Raw genomic sequence first — 19,602 nt, 5'->3', positions numbered from 1 at the left:
GCCGCAGTCTGTCAGGAACACTACTAAGTCACAGATCAAAACGATTTTAGTCACTTAAAAATAAACGTGTACATGAAATATATATGCTAATTTTTAAGTGACCAAACCTCACATTATGTGTATACTAATAAAATATATATATAAAAAATATTTCTGTCTATTATCTTAAGTGTGTATATAAAGGATTTGTGTTTAAGATGTTTTGTACAGCACTTTGCTCAGACTTGTGGCTGTTTTTAAATGTGCTTTATAAATTAATTAATCCTGAAACTTGAATTAAACTTGCAAAACTACTAAACATAAGCTACCATGGTTGTCTGACACGTACAATGACTATATCATGGAATTATCTCTGTACTATGGTACCGCGATTGTCCTTTATAAGTTTGTTTTATGCCCTATTATGGTTATCATTACTAAAATACCAATATTTCTAACATAATAGTGCATGTATTGCAAGTACTGTATATGTAAAGTAGCCTATAATGTACAGCTAGATCACATTTGGTTCTATTATTAAAAACTAAAGGCTAATTTTACATCTAATTTATAAAAATACCTCATATTCAGCATGTTAGTTTTTACAAACATTCGTGAAATAGCAGTTAAATACATTCCATTTCAAGTATGATCAATTATCAGTACTTGATTATGAAATTCAGACAACATGGGATCTCATAATGGAAGTGAATATTTAATTAGACTATTTTAAGATTTTCCAGCCAACATAATGAAAACAAAATAACTTTTTTTCAGAAAACAAGCCAAAAGCATTGGGGGTAACTCATTACAAGTAACTTGAGTAATGTAATCAGATTACTTTTTTCAAGTAATTAGTAAAGTAACGCATTACTTTTTCAATTTACAACAAAATATCTAAGTTACTTTTTCACATTTATTGACTGACAAAATATAAGTGAGGTGTTGTGTGCGCTGTGTAAACATGATGGTTATTGTAGTTCTAGACTAAATCTCACTTGCACGAAAGCATTCAGTATTCCTCAAAATAAATAAAAAACTTTTATAATGAACTGTATTAAATTACACAAATATACTTATATAAAATATACAAATATACACAAGTATACTATGTATTTAATCACACTTCATTAACCAATGTATTTGCTGCTGCAATGTCTAATTCAAACATACTAATAAGCAAAAATGACTTTAGATTAGGTTTAGAAATAAGAGTGTTGAACTTCCTTCTGTATACTATTGTCCTTTAATCCAGAAAGGTTTGTTGCATGAGATATGCATTTCCTTACTGTATCACGTCTATAACACAAATTCACGTATGGAAATGTGCATAGTAAATGATGTATATTGTTCAGATGCAAAAACAACAAAAATAAAAACGTCAAGAGTCAGCAAATGTATTTAATGGATTAAAAATATGGATTAAATAATCCAATTTATTTTCTCTTTTGAGCACAAGGCTTGTGTGTCTTAATACAAATATAAAACGACTTTGGCAGATAAAAAAACAAAAAAAAACCACTATACAAATTGCTTTCCTGCAACACTAAGGACCATGTCAGAGTCCCGACGTGTTGATGTGAGGTCAGTCTTGTCCTCCCGTGAGTTTGTGGAAGAGTTCTTCATCTAATGTTTCATTCTGGTCTTTTGAGCGCGTTGAAAGGAAAATGTATCCTCCGATATACTCGTGAACCACTTTGCAGTCGCAGCTCTGGCAGGAGAACGCAATGGACACGCTCTGGTCAAACTCAATGGCCACCTGTAACACAAATAAACACACTCAAAAAAAGTCATCTTTGCACCAGCCACACGGGTTAATAAGGTTATTTTATTCACCTATTTTATAACCCCATTATATGAAGGTTATTCACCTGTTTAATCTCCCAGTTGACGTTCCATTGTTTCATGTTGGAGAACCTCCAGGTGGTCACAGGCAAACCGGTCGACATGTCGATGCGGATCAGCCTGTTGTAGGAAATCCCCAGGAGCTCATCTTTCTTGCTCCCTCGGAATCTGTGGCACACAAAAGACAAAGTGAAATGATTTTGATCTTATTTCATGGTTGAAGGGCTCAAAAACCATATTCAGACTTGAGTAATGCCAGGCACACATCAATCTGTAGTTCAGCAAAATTACCTTACGATACTATTATGTCTAATTTATGAAACAAATCATATTCAGCATGCGTTTGAATGATTCATTGACTATTAGTTTGTTCAAACAGACTTTCACAGCTACATGTGAAGTATCTGTATATTGCATTTCAAGCACCAAAAATGATCAGTGCTTGAATATGAAATTGACAAAAAGTTGAACCTTATAATGAAAGTTGACATTTCATCTCAATGCAATCGAACTATTAAATCCCAATTAAATTCTTTGTTTTTGTTAGAAAAATAGCCAAACACACTTGTACATTTTGATGATGTGTTAATGTAAACTCATTTATCATTTGAAAAATTGAACTGAAAAAAGCACTTAGTTAGGAGTACACAATGTCAAAGAAACTTAAAATTTTAATCATATTTCATTGTTTAAAGGTTCAAAAACCCTAGAAATGTCCCTGAGAAATAACAGCCACAAATCAACCTGTTGTTCAGCAAAAGTACTTGACACTGGAAATTGTATGTCTAATTTTTGTTGCATGTGTATGTGTTTGTGTTTGAATGATTCCATGACTATATAATTTGTACAAACCGCTGTGAAGTATCTGTATATTTGAATAATGAAATGAACAGAAAGTCAAAAGTGGACTATACTAAATGAATAATTGAATAGTCCTATGCATTTAGTATTATTGAAAAAAAAAAAAAACACATCTTAAAATATTTAACCTTGAAATTGAAAGACAACTCTCATTAAATGACCATTTTAATTTTACAGAAAACAAGACTAGACATTTCGATGTAAACTCATTTAACTTTCGAAAAACTGAACTCTAAAAAGCACTTATAGTCCACAACTTCAAAGACAACTACAATCTTAATCATAATTCATGGTTGAAGGGTTCAAAACCAAACTCAGCCTTAGTATGTCCCTAAAAATGCATTGCACAAATCAATCTGTTGTTCAGCAAAATTACCTGACGATATAGTACTTGATGCCAAATTCGGGCAGGGACTGCCAAGCTTGGATAAAACGCATTTTAGCCTCCATGAGGGAAAGCTGGGATATATTGTGATGGGCCTCCAAGATTCGTGTGGTCAGCTAAAATAAGAATACAAAAAAATGTTGCTATTATTGTAACAGATCTCAGATAGCCAATGATGTTATGTCATAGTGAAAATGAGCCATATCCTGCCATTCTGTGTGTCTCACCTGTTTGGTCTTGTACTTCTTTGCATATCGGGGAGAAACGAAGCACTCGGCATTCATCTCCATGGACTCTACGTCAGGCGCTGCCTGGCCAGGAGGGGGCGCTAGACTCTTCATCTGCAGGAACGACTGGATGTTCTTCACCTCGGTGCGGTACGAGCTGTAAGCCATCGTCTTTCCTTTAGAGGCCAAAATACAGGCAGCTTTCCACTTGGCGTACTGCGTTTCCTGTTTTCATTTAGTTTTAGCAGAAGAAACAAATAAATGCAAACGCTCATAAAGCTTCTGATTGTAATTTAACCCTGTAAAATGGCATAATAGTCAGAAAAATCTAGTAGTTTATTGAACCTTTTTATGCATACATATTATGAAATATTATTACAATATAAAAAAACTGTTTTCTATTTTAATACATTTTAAAATGTAATTTATTCCTGTGATGTCAAAGCTGAATTTTCAGCATCATTACTCCAGTCTTCAGTGTCACATGGTCTTTCAGAAATCATTCTAATATGACGATTTGCTGTTCAGAAACATGTATTATTATTATCAATGCTAATATTTTTGAGGAAGGTGTGATTTATTTTTTTATTTTTCAGGATTCTTTGATAAATAGAAAGTTTTAAAAAACAGCATTTATTTGATATCAAAACCTTTTGTACCTTAAATGTCTTTACTGTTTCCCTTTTGACCAATGTAATGCATTATATTTAAACAAATTATAATAATAAAAAAAATAAGTTAACATGTTTTATGTTTTGTATATCTGATACTTTTATAGTGAGAATATGTAGCTCACATTTGAGGAGGAATTTTTTTCCCCTCAGAGACCCAAACTGAACAGAAATATGCAATTTGGTGTTATTGTTATTTTTATGGCCAAAATGTAACATCAGTATAACAGACTACTAACAAAAAATGCATTTAAAATTCAGTCGTCGCTTTCAGTTTCCCCCCATAATACGTCTTAATATGAAGCTTAGTTTTATGATAAAAGTAAAAAAAAGCAAAACATATGATGATATCAAATTACAATGATGATTGAGAAATTAACCAATAAACGTTCTTTGAAAGCCTAATGTGTTATATTTGACAATTTAACATGATTTTTCTAAAAAAAAAAAAAATAATCAAGTAACGTACGTTTCTTCAGTTCAGTAAATGTTTATTGTGAAATATTAATAACACTACGTTTCTTATGTTCATTTTATAAAAAAAATCAAAAGGATGTGTGCAAAAATCTACATATAAAACACAAAAATAAAACTCACATTGTCACAGCGAATATAAACCTCGTTCATTCCGTCAGCTGCTGGCAGTAACAGCTTAAGGCCGAACTTCCTCTCGGTGACGTTGACATCAGGAATGACCTCACATCCTGTATGATTAATGATATGCATTATCACAATGATGCATTGGCTATATTAAAATGAATGATCTTCTCTCTGATTGGCCGCTCACCTCGTAGATGGAGTTGCTCAATGGGCTCCTTATTGGCAGACTCTTTGTTTTTGAAATAAGAAATGGTGGTGTCCCTAAAAACAAACCAGTACTCCTTATACGGCTTTAACGTCAATCGTTTGGGCCTGTAGAGCAAACAAATGAACAGGTAAGTAAATATGCACTGTATAGTTATTGCAGATTATTGCAGTTCTAGACACAAAAAAATGTTTTACTGACAAAAAGTACTGTTTTATACATGGAACCATGGTATATGAATAGGCTATCATTCAGTACCATGATACGCATCTAATTAACAATTATCGTCTGTATCATTTATCGTCTGTTTACCTCAAATAAACTATTTTTCAAAGATTATTTGTTAATAATTTGCTTTGCTTTCAAAGAGAAATCTGTAACAACCTAGACTTTTATACTGAAATAGTAAGTTGATTTATTTTTCACTAGCAATTTTGATAACCTTAAACTCACCTAAACAGTTTAAGTGTATCTTCCAGCTTTGGAATATCAGTGATATCTTCCTGGAAAAAAAAGCACACGTTAATATTCATAAGATGGTAAGATTTGTAATGTTTTTTTGGAAGATGTCTTGAAAAAAGGCTGCATTTATTTGATCAAAAACAGTTACAGTATATTATAAAATATTAATACTATTTTCTATTTGAATATATTTTATGTTGATTCAAAGCTGAATTTTCAGCATCATTACTCCAGTCTTCAGTGTCACATGATCCTTCAGAAATCATTCTAATATGCTGATTTGCAGCTCAAGAAACATTTCTTATTATTATCAATGCTAATATTTTTTTTGGAAGGTGATACATTTTTCAGAAAGTCTTGAAAACCAGCATTTATTTGATATTACTTTTGCACCATAAATGTCTTTACTGTCACTTTTGATCAATTTAATGCATCCTTGCTGAATAAAAGTTGTACTGACCCCAAGATTATGAACAGAAATGTATATAAACAACTTAAATATCAGCCAGATTCATTTCAGATATAATAAACTGGCTATTATACCAGGCAACCTAATATCAGTCATAAAGCTAACATCCTTATGAAGAAAATCTAATCATAATGTCATGAAAATCACAGATACCAGGATCTTATCAGCGTTCCGTCCTTCCAGGGTAGATTCTAAGTTTGAGAGCGCAGCCTCGACTTCATCAATCTCTGGTTCGTTGGAATTAGTCAGTGGCTCCGTTGACAAGGTCAGTTTACAGATGTGATACTAGAAAAGATTCAAGTATTATACATTTGAAACGCCAATTAAGATGAATTGCAAAAACTAGCACCCAAAACTCATTTTGGTCAGTCAATAACGGAGTTCAAGACTAAGAAGACACTGACAAAATTATACATTTCACCTATGAATGAATATAAATAGAGTTTTAATGGCGAGTTCTCAGTAAATAACTAATGAAGTAGATTACAAACTTTACTACATGCTAACATTACAGAAAAAAACTTGTAGTTTCAATGCACATAATTTTAGCAGCAAATAATGTGCTAAAAAGGGAGGAAAAGGTGGGAGAATGCTTGTCTGTGCAAGCATTATTCTGTCATCTAATATTCTGTCTTTTTTTGTTGTTCAGGCATGTCTGCCATCATCCTGCATTCAAAACAGATTTTCCTGCCCCAATTACCACCTGACCTGAGCCCACAGTGACACAGTTAGCCAGATTTCCCATCTCACACTGATCATAGATATAGATTACCAGCACAAAACTGCGTAACTGAATGCTATTTTGTGTCGTGGAATGTCACATCCTTTGTCCTCAAAGTAAGTTATCTCATAGCTTCAGGCGAGAAAGGACGACACTAAAGAATTCACCGTAACTCAAAACCATTTAAGATATGTCATGACACTAAATACTATATGTTAGAGCATACTTGTCAGATGATGTTTTACTATAGTTAACAAAAACTAAAGCCATAAAAAACTATAAAATAAAATAAAAAAAAACAATCTTTTTTTTCCCGAACATTTCTTATTTTCCTTTAGCTTAACTTTTACTAAAATATATATTTTTTTTTTTTAAACTTCAGAGACATTAAAGGAGAACTCCGGTCAATTTTAACATTGAGCTCATTTTTTTGTACATTTGGAGTGCTGTCAATACAGAGAACAATGACAAAAATCGGTGTTGCCTACACCGAGTTATTCTATTTTTAAAATTTGCACCCTGTTGACTTCAATAGGGCAAGTACTAAACCTGCTTTTAGCCTCTTAACATCCTTGTGTCATTACAAGTGCACAGAAAATGTGAGTGATTCCTTCTGAGTGAACAAGAGTGGATCTGACTGCAGTAGATGTGAAAGAAATGTATAAAAATGATGTTATTTAAGCCAGCGCAAATACCTGTGTTTACATCCTGTTTTCGGGTGAAGTCCAAAGTAGTCGATTGCCGAGTTCACACGCATAGGTTTAGTACCTATGATCACGTGCGTGAACTCGGCAATCGTAATGACACATCAAGGATGTTAAGAGGCTAAAAGCAGGTTTAGTACTTGCCCCATTGAAGTCAACAGGGTGCAAATTTTAAAAATAGAATAACACGGTGTAGGCAACACCGATTTTTGTCGTTGTTCTCTGTATTGACAGCACTCCAAATGTACAAAAAAATGAGCTCAATGTTAAAATTGACCGGAGTTCTCCTTTAAAATAAAAATGTCAAAAAACAACAAAATTACTAAAACGAACTAATATTAAAATGAAAACAGAAATTATAAACAAAAGCTAATACAAAATATTAATAAAAACTATAATAGTATCTCAATGATACTAAAATAATACTGGAGCCAACGAATGTCTAAATAACTTTTCTTGCTTTCTGGAACTGGAATAAATATTCTGGAATAAATTTGAAATAAAATAATGAACAGAAACAAAAAAAAAATATGTTCTAAGAACATTTTGCTAACATCCTCATTTAGTTATGGAAACGTCATATCTGATTTTTTCTCTCTCAAACATTAAGGGAACATACCATTTTATCATTTTGCAAACATTATGTAACGTATTAACGTTACTTTTGAATGTTCTCTTAAACATTCAGTAGTAACTAGTGAAACAGTAGTTAAACAGTAGTAACTAAAAACTTTAAAAGTAGCAACTTTTAAAAAATGTAAGACGAACATCCAACTAAAACAGTTTAGAAAAAAAGTCCCATGAATGATCTATAATACTGTTTTTGTGCTAAGATTTTGAGAACATTTTTAAAGACCAGATAACTGAATGAATATTCTATTAAAGTTTGCTCATAACTTTGAGAGAACTTTTCCAGAACGTTAGCCAAAGTTCTGAGAATGTTCCCTGTTAGCTGGGGAACTGAGAACAGTCGTCCTGTACCTGCAGGGATGCAAACATGAGCATCTCTTCTTCAGTGCAGTCGATCTCCTCCAACAGTATCGCCCAGCGGGCCTGTTCATACAACTGTGTGATTCTCACAGCATCATACTACGAGAAGAAAAAGCTCATTTAGACATATCGGGCCATCTAACATTGTCATCCATAAACATTTGAGTCACATCTCAAAGATGCCATATTATGCCTTTTACAAAGTCTTGATTTTGTTTGTGGAGTCTACTGGAATAGGTTGTTATGCTTGAATTTTCAAAAACATTATTTTTCACATATTTAACATTGTTGCAGCTCCTCTCGTCCCAGTCTGTCAGTAACGCTCTGTTTTAGTTCCAGTCTACATGAAGCCCCTCCTTTTGAATAGTGAGATGTGCTCTGACTGGCTGCTGGACCAGTGTGTTGTGATTGGTCAACTGCTTTGAGTGGTTGACCAATCGCAAAGCTCCTTACCATAACCTTGAGTTTCAACACACTACTGACTCAACTCAACCAGGCCTTCCCCTTTTTTTGCATATGCTTTGGGCGGGTTATTATTTAAAGGAACACACCAACTTTTTGGGACTTTAGCTTATTCACCGTATCCCCCAGAGTTAGATAAGTCCATACATACCCTTCTCATCTCCGTGCGTGCCGTAACTCTGTCTGACGCACCCACCGCTAGCCTAGCTTAGCACAAAGACTGGAGGCAAACGGCTAGGAAAATGTTGGCGTTATTTTGTCACTTATTGAGAGCAGTATGCTAGCTGGAGCCGTTTGCCTCCAGTCTTTGTGCTAAGCTAGGCTAGCGGTGGGTGCGTCAGACAGAGTTACGGCACGCACGGAGATGAGAAGGCTATGTATGGACTTATCTAACTCTGGGGGATACGGTGAATAAGCTAAAGTCCCAAAAAGTCGGTGTGTAAATGAGGAATATTGTGACGTGTTTGTTCCCAGAAGAAAACTCAAGACTACAATGGAGGCGTTTCAGGGAGTTCAGAAACAGTGCTCACTGATATAGAGAATAACTCCCTTTGGAGTGACTTTGTGTTTTGTAACTTTGCAGAACTTTTTCATGCTCAAACAGCAACATTACACACTAAAGAAAGTTGAACATGTAAAAAAGCATAATAGGTCCTCTTTAATATAATGTGGTATAATTTAAAGGAATAGTTGGTCTCTCACCTTTGGGTTGAGGTCAAAGAAGCAGTGGTACTTGAATCGCAGCAAGAGTCTGTCATTTTCCTGAATTCCCTGTTCCATCAGCGAGCGAGAGGAATCCAGCCACCTGCAGATCAACGTCTCAGTTAGAATACACAAATTCACAAAAACTGATCAATACATACAGCAATATATTAGTCAACATGACAATTCTAATTTTTTTTATGTTGCCCAAGGGTTTTAATAATAGTGCACATTATTTTAAATGCATGTGCATCGTAAACAGAATAGCTTCCCATCCCTCTTGCAGCAACATCTCTTCTCTTCTCTGATGATGTGTTTACTGGCGTGAGGGCGGGGCAACCTGTCACTCACATGAGATCCACCAATAGCAAACCACAACCATCCAACAATCCAATCAATTCCCAATAGACAAAAGCAAGTCCAGTCCTTCATTTCTGCTTGGATAAACGTCACAACGACTATCACAACTTTAAGGCAATTCATTATTCAAAGCGTGTGCTACTGTGATTTTACCATAGTAAATGATTGTTTTTTTGGGAATGAGGTGAAATATATCTTGAATTAAACAGTAAAAACAGCAATATGCTAAAATAAATGTTGAATAAAAAAAAAAAAAAAGATGTATACATAGAGTAATAGTTATAACTATTAAATCACAGGTGTGTGGCTATTGTAATGGCACTGAACGCTTTGGAATGAATGTCCAATCAGATTTTAGAAACAAAACTACCTGTGTTATGAACTGAAGCATGAAGATCTATTAATAAAGATATTGAATGAATCTCTATTCTTGGAGACATAGGATCAGGGGTCAAACACTATCATTCAAACATTTAATTCAGTAATTTAATGCATCCTTGCTAAATTTAATCAAAAGTGACAGTAAAGACATTTAAAATGTTACAAAAGATTTTTATGTCAAATAAATGCTGTTCTTTTGAACCTTCTATTCATCGAAGATTTCTGAAAAAAATTTATGCGGTATCGGTTTCGGCAAAATATTAAGCAGCACAACAGTTTCAAACATTGAAAATAATCAAAATGTATCTTGAGCAGTAAATCATCATATTAGAATGATTTCTGAAGGATCATGTGACACTGAAGACAGGAGTAATGATGCTGAAAATTCAGCTTTGACATCAAAGGAATACATTTTAAATTGTAATAATATTTCACAATATTACTGTTTACTGTATTTTTGATCAAATAAACCCAGCCTTTGTGAATGTAAGAGACCTCTTTTGAATGGTAATGTAAGTGTGCCTGTCTGTGTCTCTCTCTTACCCAGCATTAATGGCTGCTTTATCATCCACAGTGAGAGGCTTGTAGAGTTTGGCCAGTTCCTCCGGTGGAAGGTTGGGCTGGCTGGCCGTCAGGGGACTCTCTCCGAACCACAGACTGGTGGAAGACGCAGGAGAGCCGCTCTCAGGGTCATAGGTCGGAGTCATCGTTTTACTGTACAGACCAAGAGCTCCTGTAGAAAGTATAAAGGTAAACTTGTAAATTATTATTTGTTTAAGACTTACATGTTTATGCAAACTGTTGATAACTATCCAGAAGCAATCCACAGTATTTTCTAGAATTAAAAAAATGCATATTAAAGCGTTTAAAACTTGTACAAAAGGAAATAAGATTATAATAAGATTTTTATCTGGAAGCCTAAATGCATAATGCTTACTTAATCACTGTACATTTAATTAAAATGAACTTTATTTACCTAGTTTTTTTTTTGTATTTATTTATTTATTTATTTTTGAAGAAAAAATTATGTATGGTTAACAGTAGGGGTGTAAGAAAAAATCGATACACTTGAGTATCGCGATATTTTATTTTGCAATACTGTATCGATTTTCAAAAACGCAATATCGATTTTTTTTTTTTTTTTTTTTTTTTTTTTTACGTCCAAAAATATTCATGGTAAGACCGTAAGACAGTGGTTCACGTTTATGTTGTTTAAATCCCTACCACTAGATAGCTATGCTGAGACGCACCACTAGTGTCCTCGCCAGGCTCGCCTATAACGGTGCGTGTCCACTGGACATTTTAGGATTGACAGCGGACCGGAGAAAGCTTTGAGAGCGACCGAGAGCGTCAAAAAGTTGGGCAGTTCCTTTATACAAATATCAAGCGAAAAACGCAGTCGGCAGCCAATTGCTGTGAGGTTCGGGATGTGACGTCTGTCTTGAGAGTTTAAACATATGCAAATTGTGCCGGAGTTTATGCTGGATTTAGTGCGTAAATCATTTTGTTTACAAATTAGACGTTGTGCAGTTGTTATATATATGTTGAATATTTCATTTTGGATGTGTTTATTGTGATTATATTGGCTGGTTTTATAAAAGTTTATACAATTGAAAGCTTGGTGCATTTGGAAACAAAGTTTGTCTATTTCTAAATGTAATCGCGTGCATCGTTCACACCAAACGCGCGAATAGAGCATCTGGCGCGAGTGATTTCAATGTTAAGTCAATGCAAAGACACGTTTACGCGCGTCTGGAGGTCCGGTACGAGGCGTTTAGCGCGGCGCGGTTCGCCTCATTCGCGCGTCCAGTTCTTTTAAAATCTTTTATCACATAAAACTTGATTTCAATATATGACACATTCATTTTGTTCACTTTCATCCACTTTCATTCATTTTCGTCCAGTTCACGTTGTTGTTTTGTATTGTGACAGGGGCTATGTACCCATTTTCTTTGATTAATGCCTACTTGAGCATATAAAAATTTGCTCACTAAGAACCTGTGAACCACAATCCCAAACTGGCAGTTTGATTTTCTGTGTACTGAATTGTTTACCTAAAGTAAACTTCTTTGACTTTTATGCACATCATGTCTTTTTTTTTAAATATTTTTAATATATTTTACTTTAAAAAAATCCCAATATATCGCCTTATGCACAGTATCGAAATATATTGCAATATATTGAATCGTGACCCATGTATCGTGATACGTATCGTATCGCCAGATTCTTGCCAATACACAGCCCTAGTTAACAGTCTAAGAATGTATATTTATTTGAATGAATGTTTTATTGTTTTGTATATTTGTATGTTATTGGTTATGATTAAGTGGTTCTTTTTTTTTTTTTTTTGGTTTGTTGATGCTTGTTTTTCATTGTAATCCACAAAAAGCTAAATCCTCATGGCCATGTTCAGCAAATAAATACCTCCTGCCATTCCGCTGGCGATGTCCATGTTCAATATCTCATCAATGGCTGATTCTGCACCCTTGTCTTTTTTCTTTTTCTTCTTTGGTTCATCTATTGGTTTCAGAAGAGAAAGTTCTTCAGATCTTCTAATGTCTGAGAACAAAGAATGAAAACATACACAGTTTAGTAAAGAATCAACTAATGTAGAGAAAGAAATAATGGAAAAATAAATTACTCAGCATTTTTTTCATGTAAAAAAGGTATTGCTTTTTTAAGCATTTTTTTAGTTTTAAATGTATTAAGTGTCTATTTTTAAAAGTTTCGAATTTAGTTGTATAGAGGCATCTTCATTCAGCTGAGTTTCTCGAAATGCTGTGTAAAGACGCAAAGCTGCATTAAAGTCAGACTAAAGTATGCCTGCTCTGACCCACCTCGGCCCCTAGTATAACAATATGCAATTAAAATGGTTGTGTAAATGCATTTATGCCACCTCTGAGCAGCATTAAACAGTTGCGTAAAGACACCTTATTGCCACTTCAGAAGTGCTTCTGTGCCACATTTGCAGTTAAATTTCCAGTTCTAGTATCAGGTTCACTCAAAAGCGTTAATCATAAATGTTTGTTTTTAATGATTGTCCATATGATATAAAGTGGTATCTAAATGACACAAACCTGAATTAGTATTACAACACATTCCTACATTTTACACAATATTTTAAAATAGGTGAATTAGGGTAAATGTGGACCCTTTTGTCATGGAAATGACTGTAAAATAAAATCCCAATTATCCCAAATTAACCCGATTTCTTTTTCATGTAAGCATTTTTAAGCAATTGCAATGTAATATTATATTAATAATATTTTCTAATATAACAAATACATTATTTTCCTTTGCACTTGTTCTTACTGAGTGCTTTGCAGATCTCAGCCACGGCTCTGAAGACCACACCAGAGAAGGTAACCGGGAGCTTGATGGTCTTCATGTTGGGCAGCTGGATAAACAGGGGTTTGTGTTGTGGAGTGTATCGCAGGTCAGCGTCCGACTGGACTCCATATTTATCCAGAGTCCAGTGTGTTTTCAGCAGCCAGCAGCTCTTCTGCTCCCACCAGATGGCATGATCGGACCAGTCCTGAGGAGCCTCTGACAGAGAACGTCATACTGTGAGAACATGAGCCTGAGACAATGCTCTGATGCCATTTATCTCCACACACACACATATAGAGCACAACAGTAGGGCTCCAAAAGTAAAACCCCCCACAAGCAATTCAATAGTGAAACAGATTTTGGTAATAACTTTTAAGACCTAGTACACGGAGGCAAAGTCCCTTTAAGGCATTAAAGTCATTTCACTGGCAGCGCCTCTCTGGCATCTATTTCAGTCATGAAAGTACAGCTCCTTTCTCTTTGAATGTGGAAACATCAAATTCTCCAAAGCTATTTACCAAGTTTACGATGACATTTCATATTTGAAATCACCAATGAAATCTGACAACAACTGTCTCATAAATGTAGTTTCTAAACACTCAAATCATGACCAGCCAATGGACATGTGTAGTCATAAGAAGTACAGTCATAATCTGTTTATGTTATCACAAAAATCTCAGAATTCATGACTGTTTCTATAGCTGTTTCTAGGCGGGACTTATTTAGCCATATTGTGCATTGCACATTCTCCCATTCATACGCTGTGTCTCAATTCAAAGGCTGCATCCTTCAAAGCCCACAGTCTCTGAATTAGGACACAACTATAGTAATATGATATTTTGATGGAGCAGACAGTCACTGTCGCAAAACATATCTTTTTACTTTATCACAGCATCTATACAAAACATCTTTGCTGTTATTACAACAGTAAGAACATGTAACAAGTTACACGTTACAAGTAGTAACAATAGTAATAACTGTAAATTATGCATAATTACACACAACTAACTCTAAACCAAACCCTAAACCTAATCCTATGGTAAGTATATGTAGTTAATTATTATTAATCAGTACTTAAGTGTATAATTACACTGTAACAAGGACACCTTAAAATAAAGTGTAACCAAATAAAGTGTGCCCGGAAAACATTAGATTAATGAGTACTTATTGGGTTTATGTGGAAAAGTTGATGTAAAGCCCTAAAACACCTACAGGTTAGGATATATAATCGTTTAATTGTGAGTAATGTTATTGCTAACTAAAACTATTCAAAATCATTGACAAAGTTGAAATAAAAAAAATAAAAATATAAGATGAATTTTTTTTACCTTAACAAATTTAATTAAGTTGAAAAATAAATTAAAGCTATAAATAATTTAAAAAGAAATTAACAAACGGTACACAACAAAATTATTAAAACTTAAATTAAAATGAAAACTGAAAAAAAAGAATATTTACAAAATATTATGACACAGTACAATAATAGTATATAAATAATACTAAAATAATACTGTTATTTGCTTTTTTATTTTTTATTTTACTTTGCACACGTTAGTATAGGACTTTGAGGAAAATATTATTAAAGAGCTGAACTGGAAAAGATGTATGTGGAATGGTTTAATGTGTAGTTAATCTACAACCATGACATAAACCAAACCAGTTGCCACAGAGCAATACAAACATGAGGCAATGTTTGATGACACGACAAATTCATTTAAACCTTGATGATTCTTCTTTTACTCACATTTCCTTCATCCTCCACACTGATCATCATCTGACTCACACCCCGTAATAACCTACTAGAAAAATTCTGGGGTGCCTAATATACCTATTACGTTGACTATAAACAGATTGAGTTCATATGGCTTCAAGAATGACCATTTACAATTAAAGAGCTACATGGCAAAGCATAGTAATTAGCAACTGGGTCGTCTGATGAGTCTGTAGAGGAAATCAGGATGTTTTGCAAACGTCTCTCTGGCTAACACAGTTACACAGTGAACTTCAGACCCTGCGTCAGCAAACAACGCCAGAGTCAAAGAACAATAGCTCTGAGCATGAGGCTATACAAAGATACGTAAGGCAAACATGGGCGTGCCTGCGCATTTCAACCAGTGTTTAGGACTATAGAACTGCACTTGAATGGGATCCAGAATACTTAGTTTTTCGTTACTTCGTTTCTTTTTTAACAGGGGTTGAGAGCTTTGACGTGTTCTTAAAAAGCTTTTCAGAATTAAAGTATTAAAGTAGCAAACAGAGGCTGAAACAAAACTGCAGTTAAAATGGAATGAAATTTAAAGACATTAAGTGTAGTATTATTAATACATTACGTTTTTAGTATGAATTACACATAAAATATGTTATCATACACACAACATATGAAGTATTTCCAGAAGCATTACTTCCCGGCCAAAAAAGTTGCTGTTTGGATTTAAATAGGCAAATGTTTAAAGGCCCCCTTAAATAAAAATGTAATTTTTTTAGCTTTTAGCACGAATATGTTAGCCTTAAGGTTTTGAATAAGCTGGTGTGTTCCAAAACAATGACAAAATTCACATTTAGGAGATATAAGCATTCAAAACTTATAGTCTCTCACTTCTGCTAAAATGGATCACAGATTTTTATGACATCACCAAATATGTCATTTTATGACATCACCTGAGGTAAACTAAAAGCTATTGGCTATTTGAAAAGGGGGAGGGGCCATTCAATATGTCCCACCTTAGCTTCCTGTTTCAGTGTAAATTACGTCAACGCATCATACAAAGCTGCACATTCCAAGGCACCTCAGTGGGCCTTTAAGAGTCTATGATTGGATCATTATTGCAGTGATTATTATGTTTCTAGCATGTTATATGTTTGGCAACAATTCTTCTAACCCTAAGTGGTGGAGTGTGTAGCCTTTCATTTCTTAAGCAACCATATAGGAAGACACATCATGGCCATATTCCAGGATGACAATGTCAAGATTCATCAGGCTCAAATTGTGAAAGAATGGTTGGGAGGGAGAATGAAGAATCATTTTCACACATGAATTGGCATCTCTGAGTCCAGACCTTAAATTCATTGAAAGTCTTTGGGATGTGCTGGAGGAGACTTTACAGAGTGCTGGACTCTTGCATTGTCAATACAAGATCTTTCATTGATGCACCTCTTGATGGAAATAAATGTTGTGATGTTATTTCAATCAAGGGGTGTATCAATTTTTGGTCAAGTTCTTGTATTGACAATGCAAGAGTCCAGCACTCTGTAAAGTCTCCTCCAGCACATCCCAAAGACTTTCAATTAATTTAAGGTGTGAAGATGATTCTTCATGCTCCCTCCCAACCATTCTTTCACAATTTGAGCCTGATGAATCTTCACATTGTCATCCTGGAATATGGCCATGATGTGTCTTCCTACATGGTTGTTTAAGAAATGAAAAGCTACACCAATTCGTGTTCATACTCATATGCTGGTTCTCCAACAGAGAAGTCTGTAAATTACTCACTGATCTTCTCTACAAGTTTGAGCATGAGACCCCCGACGTGGAGATCCCCCTTGACCCGCAATTTAAACTTCATGCCCTCATCTCCCTCGCGCTGGTCCACCTGGATGGTGAGCTCCCAGGAGTTGGCTACGGTAGTGGCCATGATTCTGCCTGCAATCAAATCACAGACAAACACAGTTACGAACAACCACATGCACATGATATAGTCAGATCCAGAAGACTATTCATGTGATTCAGTGTCACAATACTTTTTTCTTCATTCCAAACAGCATATGGATTATTTTATGATTTGAAAACAAACCTTTTTTATGTTTTGCTTGAAATGTGTTTTTTATACTTTATTGGTGACACTTTACAATAAGGTCTCATTTGTTAACATTAGAAAACTACATTAGTTAACATGAACTATAAATGAATAATACTTCTAAAGCATTTAAAAATCATAGTTAATTTCAGCATTTACTGATCTATTATTTAAATCAAAAGCTGTATCTGTTAATATTATTTAATGAAGCACAGCTAACATGAACGAACAATGAACAGTTCTATTTTTATAAAAAATTGTTAACAAAGACTAATAAATACTGTAACAAATGTATTGCTCATTGTTAGTTATTATTTTGGCATTAATTAACATTAACTAATGGGACCTTATTGCAAAGTGTTACCATAACTAACATTAACAAAGATTAATAAATGCTTTAAAAAAAACATAACGCTCGTTGCATTGTCAGTTCATGTTTGCTAATGTATTAACTACAAATCAGACCTTATTGTAAAGTTTTACCACTATTTTTTATTATTGATTTGTTAGGTTAAATGTTTTATATAGCATTACAGACATAAAGAATACATAAAACAAGGGGTAAACATTCTGTTTTTGATGTAAGTACAGGTTTACATAGGCTACACAAAATCAGAGGGAGTGACAGACAGAGAACTAGGGTGGAGGAGGGATGTGTGATTACAGAACAGGGGAGACTTCAGCTTAAAATTCCTGACAAGCTGAGACAAGACCACAGTCAGAAACAACAGAACGACTCACACAGAGCCGTCATCCTGCTGTCTTGTTGGGTTGTACATCAATAAACAACAAAGCCCGGGTCTTACACACAAAAACACAGAGTCAAGATCTGCTGTGTAAACTACACAATCCAAGACTTTAAGGATCTTTTTGTGTGACTTAAGATGGGAAAGCATTAATGTTTTTACAAGTTGCATTTGAGTTCTCAATATTGCTATTTAACCAGGTCTGTCCATGTTCACTAAGGAGGGTGGGGGAGGGAGAGATGTTTGGCTAGATTAGAGATAAAACACACTCTCTGAACTAAGACAACTATTTATCTAGCCCAAGGGCCAAGCTGGTAAGCGAGCAGGTTAACATGTCCGCAGGCTAAGAAAGAAAACTACTATTCCCTATGTAACAGATCCTTGAATCCAGATATAAACAAGTAGGACATTTAATTCATTATACAAGATAAATTCATTAGCTCATGTTTGCATTTGAAGATTATGCAAAAATGAAATGAGGGCTGTAAATAAAAGCAGCTGTACAGTTCAGGGGGATTCACTTTTCCTCTGCTACAACATGCTGATCTGAAGGATCCATACTGTGACATCAACAACTCTTTTAATCTAAAAAGACCCATAATGTAACTGAATAACCCTATATACAAGATATGATGTAACTAAGGTGCTGCAAATGTCAATTAAAACCATATATGTAAGAATATAGTATTACGAAAAAAAAAAAATTGTTTTACTCATTATCTCGAAATACAGTGATAGATAGAAATGAATGAATGTAGCATGTGTATTTACCTCAGAACAGACCAAAATTTCTTACTTTTCCCAAAGGAAAGAGTACAGAATGTATTGTAATGCATAGGCCTACGATCCGACGTTTTTCACAAAAAGCATGATATAAAACATTTCTTAAATAGGTATCTCATATCAACTTGTAGCCTATATAAAACTCTTAGCATCGTTAAAACTCATTTTAAGCGATTTTCTCCAATAAAATAGCGCAGAGCAAACGAAACAGAAACCCGTTAGGCTATATAATAATCTAAATTGAGTAAAATATATATATTTTTCCCCTCACCTGAACGTGTTCCCGAGGATTTACCCTTTGGAAAGTGAAACACAGATCTCCTGTCCAGGTGGGCAAGCTGGAGAAAACCCCGCCCAGAATTCTACTACGTCAAAGGCCGACCTCATGAATATTAATTAAGTCGTGCCGCACGTCTCTCAAACTCTCCAATAAACTCGCGTACGTTAATTGCTTGTCGGTGACGTTACGGTGTTCGATTTCAGCAGCCAAGCTTGATTTATGAACATTGTTAGTCACTGGCTTATAAAGATTAGGAACACAGTTTTCACCATAGTAGCATAATAGCGGTGTTCCATAGAAATACAGGAAGGGCCCGTAACGGAAGTGACTAAACAAGCCACAACGCAAATACCTGAGCACTAACTAGGTTGTAATTGTTGCCCAAACTATGACGACATAATGACTAACTCGTGCGCTGTGTCTGTGAGATTTTTAAACCAGTTCCAGCCAACAAAACTAAAGATTTAAACCGGATTATACAACCGTATAGCTACGGTTAAAATGGTTAGTCACACCTTTTAATTAAATTTTGAACAGAATATTTTATAATTTACAAGCTGTCAACCCTGTTTTTTGTTTTTGTTTTTTTGTGAAATGGTTTGCTTGAAAAGTTTATATAGGTTACACTTTTAATATTTTGTTATT

At 34.5% G+C, this 19,602-nt stretch overlaps 1 protein-coding gene across 1 annotated transcript; it reads right to left on the bottom strand.

The window, feature by feature from the left end:
* Positions 1 to 1,361: 1,361 nt before the first annotated feature.
* Positions 1,362 to 18,994, bottom strand: fermt1 (FERM domain containing kindlin 1). Its single transcript, XM_081377900.1, has 15 exons — positions 18,949 to 18,994; positions 16,845 to 16,994; positions 13,337 to 13,570; positions 12,449 to 12,583; positions 10,568 to 10,757; positions 9,284 to 9,386; positions 8,111 to 8,218; positions 5,858 to 5,989; positions 5,227 to 5,276; positions 4,756 to 4,880; positions 4,566 to 4,672; positions 3,298 to 3,522; positions 3,062 to 3,186; positions 1,851 to 1,992; positions 1,362 to 1,738 (listed from the first exon to the last, which is right to left on the bottom strand). The coding sequence occupies exons 2-15, from the start codon at positions 16,984 to 16,986 to the stop codon at positions 1,565 to 1,567; spliced, it is 1,992 nt and encodes a 663-aa protein (XP_081234026.1). The 5' UTR covers positions 16,987 to 16,994; positions 18,949 to 18,994; the 3' UTR covers positions 1,362 to 1,564.
* Between the last annotated feature and the right edge of the window lie 608 nt (positions 18,995 to 19,602).

The sequence above is a fragment of the Scardinius erythrophthalmus genome, assembly GCF_964197995.2.
Source record: "Scardinius erythrophthalmus genome assembly, chromosome: 11".
Taxonomy (NCBI): Eukaryota; Metazoa; Chordata; class Actinopteri; order Cypriniformes; family Leuciscidae; genus Scardinius; species Scardinius erythrophthalmus.
Note: the sequence above shows the minus strand (reverse complement) of the source record. Positions and strands in the feature narration are given on the sequence as shown.

Excerpts from the sequence above, each read along its gene's own strand:
- fermt1 (XM_081377900.1), bottom strand. The coding sequence starts at position 16,986 with ATGGCCACTACCGTAGCCAACTCCTGGGAGCTCACCATCCAGGTGGAC. Across the intron at positions 4,673-4,755 it reads TGAGCAACTCCATCTACGAG|GATGTGAGGTCATTCCTGAT; the intron begins GTGAGCGGCCAA and ends TTAATCATACAG. Across the intron at positions 1,993-3,061 it reads ATCAAGTACTATATCGTCAG|ATTCCGAGGGAGCAAGAAAG; the intron begins GTAATTTTGCTG and ends TGTGTGCCACAG.